The following is a 9,438-nucleotide window of genomic DNA, read 5'->3' as shown; positions in this document are numbered from 1 at the left end:
ATAAATATATTTACAGTGTTCTTATTAACAGTTTATTAAGTGTTTTGCAGCCCCCCAATCTAAAGCGTGATCAAATAGGGGTTCATATTCACAAGCCATTTATAAACTGCTTGTATGGGATTAATTAATATATTTACAGGTCCCATGTTAAGTGGACTTACATTTTCTTAAGTCCAGCTGCTATGACTTAACCTCAAAACTACACCACCTGGATGAATGAGAACCTTTACTGACAGTTTGAGTGTTTTGCAGCCTCCTAAAGTGTGGGCTATGTTTTGCCACAAACAAAAGCAAAGTACAGAATATGAAAAATGCCCTTTATAACATTAACCAAAGCCACAAACATATAACAACTCTAACACATCACAACAACATTGTGGATAACATTTTAAACTTTCAACAAACTTAAAAAAAAAAAAAAAATCAATATCTGCCCTTCCCAAGGGGCAGTAACTGTCCACTTTTTTTAAAAGTGTCGATTGTGTCTTCAATTTGTGAATTTGCATCAATTGTGTCGATGCAAGCTTTTGTAAAGTCGCTAAGTTTCTTTTTGGGATTTTGAAACTGTTTTAGCTCGGAGTACTTCTGTGGGGCTGCAATGGCAAGTTCTGCCACCGCAGCACTGCACACAACGGTGTTCCGATCTACTCCCACTTTTCTGAATGCTGCAGTTAATGTTTGTCCTTTGTTGAAGGCCTTGAGGACCTTTCTGTAACGCTCCACCACCTCATCTGGGACACGTGCTGAAACATAGAAAGGATGGTCAAGCAATGTTTTGAAATTGTGTACTCTGCATGTTTGCATGACATATATTAATTATCAAACATATATGTTCCTGATTTGATGGTCTAAAACTCTCTGTGTGCTGCCCCCTAGAGGTTAAAACAAGGTACTAAAGTTGAATTTTACGATTGGTCTATTTATGCCTATGTCCCATGTCAATTCAGAGCATTCGTGTCATACTTTACATCTCCAGCATATAAAAGCCCTGCCCATCTTAGATTGTGTAACGGTCGGACGTGAAAGTTAGACAACAGATGTTAAGTGTAATTGTCATTTAATCCAGAAAACTCTGTCCTGGTGATGGGATTTGGAATGAACTTTCACTCAGGATTCTTTGCTACTATGTTAGCTTCATTTTATCACTCAGACATGGTTCTGCAAACCCTCAGCTGTGCAAGCAGCCCCACTGTTGGGCATTGCTGAGGTCAGTATCACTCCCCATACTAAATAGGCAGTGTGAGTGTAACCAACCCTCGCCCCGCCACTTTTTTTCCCCATTTTTTAAATCCGGGCTGGGAGTGGAGTCTCCAACTGTCCTGTTGTGTTACCCTTTAATGGAATACACATCTCATCATTTTTATATGTTAACTATCTATACCTGTCACATTTGGGTTTCTGTCTATGTTATTACCTCTCTGTAAGGGGACACACCATAGCAATTATTTCTCAAGAAAAATTGAAAATCTGAAGTTACCTCTTCTGACATGTTTGCGGGCTTTGATTTGTCTCTTCTTTCCACTCTTGCCTCTTTTTTTCTTCTTTTTTGGTGTTCCCTTCTTCTTCTTTCCATTCTTCTTCTTCTTCTTCTTCTCTTCATCTGAAGATGAAGACTCAGACGAAGAGTCAGATGAAGAATTGCTGCATGAAGAGTCACTCGAGTCTGAAGAACTGCCTGATGTACTTGCAGATGAACTTGACTGAACTTGGGAAGTTTTTTGTTGTTTCCCATGCAGCATTATGTCATTTGTGGAGGCTTGTGGAGGATGTTTTGCTGCAGAACAAAAATATAATTGTTGCAACCCAAAAGCACAGTGTAATTTTTAAGCTACTACTTTTATTAAGAAAAGGCAACAACACTACTTGTAGTATGTGGTGTTGCTTGCACATACCTAGCTGTTCTTTCAGAAAATCTTTTTCTGCTGACAGCTCTTTGATGAGCTCCTCCTGCCTCTGAATTTTTTCTGTCAGCTTTTTGATTTGTTGTTGCTGTTGTTTTGTAACAAGCTGGGCAGTAGGTGACACTTCAGCCTGATCTGTTAGGGGGAAAAAAATAAAAGTTTATCATTTAAAAGACTATTTGGGATTGGTAGACAACATTAAAACAACATTTTGAAGAATACATTTTTTGTTTTGCAAATATTAAGTAACATTATTATGGTACAATTTTTAAGGGATGGTCAGCGCCAAACACACAAATCCGTATGACTGCTTCACGATCTCACTCAGATTTTTATGATGAAGGAAGTCAAGATAAGTGGGAGATTTTCCTAAAAAATCCTCCATGGCGTACATTGCAGTCAGCTTTGTTTTTAACTAGGACACATCAGAAAGTGCTCCGCAGCTCTGTGTCAAACTGGACAAGGCTGCGTGTGACTTCCTGAAACTTATGTCCAATCAAAAGGTCCGAATACCGTGACGTTGTCTTAGCCTGCTAGAAGTGCGTGCTGCAGCAGTTTTTATTTCGACTGAACTTGAGAAATCCGCGATGGGAGGGTTAGGGTTAGTGAAATGTTAATACAATAGTACATATTTCACCATTAATTTTGTGACATTATATGGGAAGCCGAGCTTCCCTTGCACTCTTAAAGAAATCGCCACTGGTTTAAACGCTCCAATGTGAAAATACGTCTGTCTGAAAGCAGCATAACCGTTAGGGGTGTAACGATACGCTAAAATCTCATTTCGGTTTGATTCAGAGTTTCTTAGGGCTCGGTTCGATACGTTTCGGTTTGGTACTGATGTTTAACAAATCTGCCTGATATGAACTGATATTTTATAAAGTATTATCTTATTGTTATTTATTGTGTGTGTTTTTCTCCCTTGGGAGATTAATAAAGCTTTAATTCATATATTTTGGTATTTTTACTGTACAAAAAGCCAGAAAATAATTTCTTGCAAAATGCATTTATTGGTTTTATATAAGAATAAATAAAATTGACCTCTCTAGGGGATCTGCTTAATAAAATAAGAAAAACTATTAGCTGCCAGGAACTAAAAACTTTGAATAATTAATACTGGCATGAAAAATTAACTTGCACATTTATTTTCTTGTAGACTGAAACAGTCGGGTCATGCCGTTTTAAGAGCATTAACAGATCTATTCTGTGGCATACACTATCTTTGAGTAACGATGTCAACACAACAGAGCATTCCCCACAGGAGAGCGTAAGCTAAGCATTAGCCATCCTGATCCTGTGGACATGCGCACTGTCACCTCCATCACCTGATAGCTGTTGAAGCTGAAGTGCAATGACGTTTTTGGCCGTGGAAGGCGGATCTTCCTTCGGGGTTCACTTACCCGGGTGGACTTATTGCAGTTCTCCATAACTGAGCTACACAAACTAAACGCGCGGTCACAGAAACTGTTGCGCTGCGCGCGACAACCTCTGCCCCCGCCCCCCCCCGCCCCCTTTCCTACAGGCGCGCGAGTGCAGAAACCAGTGAGAGTCTCGGTGGAATACCACGAATAACATTAGTTCCGCCTCAACGCAAAGTTAATACATTTGCGGGGGAAAAATAAAAAAATAAACAAACCGAAAACCGAAACGGTACGAACGTGAACCGAACCGAAAGTGCCGTACCGAAACGTTTCGGTCCAACTACGTGTACCGTTACACCCCTAATAACACGTCATAAACAAAATAAATATTAATGGACTGACCCATTTTGAGTTATTTGACAAAATATAATTAAAACACGATTCAGCTATTTTAGGTCTTCAGAGAAGGACTTGACATATTTGTTTGTAGCTTACCAGGGAGACGTGCTTCATCTGTTTGCTTCCTCTTCATACTTTTCTTCAGCTCGGGCGACTTCGCCCTTCCAGCTCCAGAGCGGGTGTACATGCGGCTTCGGACTTGTGGGACAGACACAGTGGATAACTATAGCAAGCAGCAAACTCTTACTAAGCTTAGCAACGATTGAACAAAAGCTGGGCCTGCGCACTAAGAAAATGTAAGCAACCAATCCAGTAGCGTTTAATTTGTACGACAGTCCGTTTCGTAGTGGGGGGATCGAAGTTGTCGATAATGATTGGAGATTAAAACTGGCGGCAAAAGACTGGCGGCAATAAATTCAAACTGGTTGTATGAAACTCAGGAAGGCGCTTTTATTAACGTAAGAAATGACCTTAGTTACCAGACTGCGGAGGCTCATTTTTGCGGGCAAATCTAAAAGAAAAGCCTTAAAACTGATCAAATGGATGCAAAAAAATCATCTTTTAAGAAGGGAAATGAAATGCAGCATCTGTCACAAGCGAATGAAATTGAAAAAATGGAAGACAAAAGACCATTATGCTTGGTAAGTATGATTGTTGTTGTTTTTTCAGTACATAATGGCTGCAGTTATTAAAAGAAAAATGTTGTGTTGGAAATTTTGGTTGAAGCCGATTAAGTTGATATAATTTGACTTTGCAGGAAATGTCAGCGTGCTGTGCATAGAGGAAAAAAAAGGGTGAAATCGATTCGACACAAGTCTCTATTCCAGCGTTCAAAAATATCCCTTTTTGAATGGATGCAGTTCATATACAGGTATGTGACTGTCTCCAACTATGATATTCACATCATTGCTTTTTAAGGTGGTACACATAAAACCAGGAAACTCTTCAGCTTCATACACGTTCCATTGATTAAACTGCTCTTGTACATTTTGTTGACCTTTCTTTTGTTTAGGTTTAAAGATGTTCAAAGGTTGTACCAATATGTTACATAAAGTATGCTTTTGGCGTAGGAGCAAGCATGCAAAAAAGAATAAAATAATAACTGAATAAAATATCATAAAATTGAATTACATTAATCTAACATAAGAAATTAATTTGGTATGGCAGCTAGAAAAATATTTTAATATATTTTTTGATATTAACTAATTTCACATACTAATACATCTATGTATTAATACCAAAGTAGTAAAGTATTGATTTTTTAAATTCATACTTTGTATTTAATACATAAAGGTATTAATGTACAAGTTTTCTCAGAGAAATGCCAAATGCTAAATAAATTAAAAATAAATTTTTGCTGGTTTAAAAAAATTTAAACCACAAGTTTTGGTCTGTTCCTGATCCATCACAATTTGAATAAAGAAAGTCATTAAATTTTAATTTTAAATTATTTTCTAAAAGTCCTTCAGCATGAGAAAAATTCTACAAGAACATGTTAAAAACACACAACAAAGCTGTTTATTGGAGTGTGTCTTTAAGGCAATTTGAGCTTGTTTGACATAAAAACATTAATTGTCTGAGGTTGTACTTGTTTTCTCTTCTTCAGATTTTCCCAAGGTTTGCGTCTACGGCAGATTGATATGATAGCAGATAACATAGCAGCAAGTTCTACCACTCTCACAAAAATGGCAAAAAAACTACGCCAGGTCTGCATTACTGCTGTTAAAAGAATGAGGCGACACAAGGGACAAATCATTGGTGGACGACATGAATTTGTTGTGATTGATGAGAGTCACTTCCGACATAAAAGAAAGGTAAGCAGAAGGCAGCATAGAATACACAGAAAGTGACTATTCGCACATAAATTTCTAAATACGTGTGACCAGTGCTGAAAGTTTTTCTTGGCTGCATGAACCCAGAAGAGGGTTTTGGGATATGGTTAGGATAAGGGTCAGATTAATTCACCACGTGGTTTCCAAGCACAGCTGTTTCTGCAACTCACCTCTCCCCCAGGAGATGGGTCAACTATAAGAGTAAATTTCACACACTTAGGGTGTGTAACAGCTAATATAACTTTGACTTTAACTTCAAAAGCATGCAACCATCAACAAAATCCAGCCTTGGACGCACTTAAAATAAATGCTGGCATGTAGAAATGTGCATCTTGGTTGCACGAATTACGTGTGGCTAATGTGAATTTCCATCAGTTTTTGTGCTTGAACTCACATAAATATGTATGAATAACATCAGCCTTTAAAAAAAGCCCCAAAGAAAGACATCTATACTGAAACAAGCAAAGGCATTTGTGTTTGGAAATAACAACTGTCATACAAACAGTATTCATTCAAAATAGTATTTGGGGTATAATAATCATCAAATACTAACTTTCACATATGGTGCAACCAGCACAAAAAAGTGATGGAAATTTATATTGGCCACACGTAAAATGTGCAGCCAAGGTGCGCATCAGTGTGTTGCCTGCATGTATTTTAAGTGGCTGAATGTTGTTGTTGGCTGCAAGTATTTAACGTTAAACATAAAGTTAAAGTCCCATTAGCTGTAACGTACATAGGTGTGTGAAATGTGCTCTCCTGGAGGAGCGGTGAGCTGCAGAAACATCTGCAGTCAGGAATCACTTGGTTTAACCCTAACTCGTAATCTTAACCTTAACCCCTTCATCTGGGAAGGGAAAGGGGTTAAGGTTTCATCTTATTTTGAAAATTGCCTGCAAATAGTCACTTTCTATTTTTTAAAAGATGTTTTCTGTTACATTTTTCAATACGTACACATGTAATGTTTTTGTAATTTGTAATGTAGTTGTTAATAACCAGTGTGTAATATTAAAAGAAGTATAATTTATCACCAATTCTTGATCCAATACAGTAGGTGTCCATATAATGAAAATCTCAGAATATTTATTCTTGCACCATTAGTCAGTCATCTTTTTTTACATTAAAAAAAATCATTAGCCTAAAATTTTTGTGTTTACTGTTTTTGTGTTAATCCTTTTCTTTCATTTTTTTAAACAGTATGGGAAAGGAAGAATGGCGGGAGCATGGAAGAGAAAGATGTGGGTTTTTGGTATGCTAGGAGTCCAGGGGCAGAGGAGTGGAAAGCCAGTTTTGAGACTTGTGAAGAAATGTACTCGCAGAGAACTTGTACCACTCATTGCCCGCCACGTGAAACCCGGGTCCACTATTATGAGTGATGAGTGGCGAGCATATCGCATCCTTCCTGCTCTTGGGTACAAACACTTCACTGTTAATCACAGTCAGTTTTACGTAAATCCACAGAACGGTGCTCACACACAACATATAGAAAGGGCATGGCGGACCTATAAAGAGCAAGTATGGAGGCTTCGGGGGAATCAAACTGAAGATATGCTACGTGATCACCTCTGTTTGATTGAATGGAATGAATGGCTTGCAAAAAAATATCACAGTGGTCCACTTGGACGGTTACTACACGACATTAAGAAAAAGTACTCAAACACACATACACGCACACACATTTTGCAAGGAAGGTGGGACCTAGGACCATCTGTCCCCTGCCTCTTCCCTGGTGGGGGGTACGGGCCCCTTTGCAACGGCGGCTGTGTCCCCGGGGTGCTGGCTTCCTGGGCCCGGCGGTGCTCTCTCCGCGCGGTGGGGGGGTTCACATTACATCTGAGCCGGGGGTGTTCGTGTCCCTGGGGGGTGGGTTCTGGTCCTTGCTCCTGAGTGCTGGGCCCCGCCAAATTTCCAACTGTGGCCGAGCCTGGTCGGGCCATATTTACAACACCCCTTGTGGGCCCTCTTTTTTCCCCGGGGTTCCCCCCTCCTGGGCGGGGGCGGCGGGCCCCTGCCTCGCTCCTCCCTGGACCAACCGTTGGCCGGGCGGATGGCTGCCTGGAGTGCGGAGTGGGTCTCCCTTGGGGGGTCCTGGCCCGTACCTGGGGTTGGGGCGGGGGGATGCCCTGAACTCCTGGGTGGTGGTGGGGTGCTCGTCTGGGGCTGTGGGCGTCCTTCTCCGGTGGGGCCCTGCGTTGGGTTCTCCCGGCGCGGCGGGGGGGCTGCTCTCCTGGTTGGGCTGGGGCGGCGCCCTCTTTCCCTCCGTGCCTCCCTGCTCTCTGGCTCTGGGGGCCTTGCGGCGGCCCTGCTGGCCCTGGCCTGGGTGGCGGGCTTGGTCGCCCGGGCGGCGGTTGTTCCCTGCCGGTTCCCGTGTGGTGTTGGGGGGAGTCCGGCTGCCGCTGCTGGTGCGGTGGGGGTCTTGGGGTGGGGATGGCTGGGCACTCTCCCTCCTTCTTTTCACGTTCCACCATCCATTTTAGAAGAACATAAACACTCACCTGAGCACAGGTGTCAGCTCAACAGACTGAATGACTGAAATATTTCACACTAGTTGGTTTTAAGGCATAAGTATGCGTGTGAACACTATCTGTTTTGTGTACATGTCGACAGGTGGACATTTTTGCAACTAACAAGTGTGTTTATAACATTTGAGTGTGTGTGTGGACAGGCTCCGCCCTTTTTTTTTGTGTTTTTTTTTTACATTTGAACCTTACCATAATGATTAACAACCAGTAAACTTGTTGCTTTATGCTGCTTCATGGTCTTATCCCCCTTCCCCTCCTATTATCACCCCCTACCCCCCCTCTCTCTAACGTCCCTCTTTCTTCTTCCCCTCTTTCCTTTTCCGTCCGGTCCAACACCAAAGATTTTCAGACATGTTTGAAATTAATAAAGTTTGGCCTCAATTACAAAAGGGGTTTATTCAGACATACCTTTGGTTTGTCTGAAGATTAATAACCCCTCTTGTTAAAGTAAAATATGTCCAACCCAAGAGGCCCTCAGCTCTCATCTGTCTGCCTAGCTGTTGGACAGGACAAGTTAAAAAAAAAAAAAAAAAAAAAAAAAAAAAAAAAAGAAAAAGTACAATTGATCCACTTAATGTTTTTTTTGTAATGTAGGAAGGGCAGATATTGATTTTTTTTTTTTTAAGTTTGTTGAAAGTTTAAAATGTTATCCACAATGTTGTTGTGATGTGTTAGAGTTGTTATATGTTTGTGGCTTTGGTTAATGTTATAAAGGGCATTTTTCATATTCTGTACTTTGCTTTTGTTTGTGGCAAAACATAGCCCACACTTTAGGAGGCTGCAAAACACTCAAACTGTCAGTAAAGGTTCTCATTCATCCAGGTGGTGTAGTTTTGAGGTTAAGTCATAGCAGCTGGACTTAAGAAAATGTAAGACCACTTAACATGGGACCTGTAAATATATTTATTAATCCCATACAAGCAGTTTATAAATGGCTTGTGAATATGAACCCCTATTTAATCACGCTTTAGATTGGGGGGCTGCAAAACACTTAATAAACTGTTAATAAGAACACTGTAAATATATTTATTAATCCCATACAAGCAGTTTATAAATGGCTTGTGAATATGAACCCCTATTTGATCACGCTTTAGATTGGGGGGCTGCAAAACACTTAATAAACTGTTAATAGCAACACTGTTATTATCTCATAAGGCATTTTATGAAGGATTAATAAATGTCTTTATAAGCAGCTTAATACAACATTACTAGTGCTTGTTCATGTCTTATAAATAGTTTATTAATGAGTCTTTTAATGTGTTTATAAGTCTCTTATTTGAACTTGTAAGTCAGTTGTAAGAAATTTACAACTGCTAATAGATATCTTTATAAGCAGCTTAATACAACATTAAAAGTTCTTGTTAATGTCTTATAAATAGTTTATTAAGGACAATTACACCTGCTTATAAATGTGTTTATAAGC

The 9,438-nt window shown here is 40.1% G+C and overlaps 1 protein-coding gene and 1 long non-coding RNA gene across 2 annotated transcripts; one reads left to right on the top strand and one right to left on the bottom strand.

The window, feature by feature from the left end:
* Positions 1 to 300: 300 nt before the first annotated feature.
* On the bottom strand, positions 301 to 4,000 carry LOC144984058 (uncharacterized). Its single transcript, XM_078931431.1, has 4 exons — positions 3,758 to 4,000; positions 1,893 to 2,036; positions 1,478 to 1,774; positions 301 to 743 (listed from the first exon to the last, which is right to left on the bottom strand). Exons 1-4 carry the CDS (start codon positions 3,846 to 3,848, stop codon positions 424 to 426), a joined length of 852 nt encoding a protein of 283 aa, XP_078787557.1. The 5' UTR covers positions 3,849 to 4,000; the 3' UTR covers positions 301 to 423.
* Positions 4,001 to 4,077: 77 nt separating this feature from the next.
* On the top strand, positions 4,078 to 6,801 carry LOC111947431 (uncharacterized). Its single transcript, XR_013647685.1, has 4 exons — positions 4,078 to 4,302; positions 4,419 to 4,532; positions 5,268 to 5,475; positions 6,691 to 6,801. It is a non-coding gene; the product is annotated as an uncharacterized LOC111947431 (long non-coding RNA).
* Positions 6,802 to 9,438: the final 2,637 nt, after the last annotated feature.

The sequence above is a fragment of the Oryzias latipes genome, chromosome 15 (genome assembly GCF_053564925.1).
Source record: "Oryzias latipes strain Hd-rR chromosome 15, Olatipes_Hd-rR_3.1".
NCBI classification, from domain to species: domain Eukaryota; kingdom Metazoa; phylum Chordata; class Actinopteri; order Beloniformes; family Adrianichthyidae; genus Oryzias; species Oryzias latipes.
The sequence above is the reverse complement of the archived record's forward strand: the minus strand, read 5'-3'. Positions and strand labels throughout refer to the sequence as shown.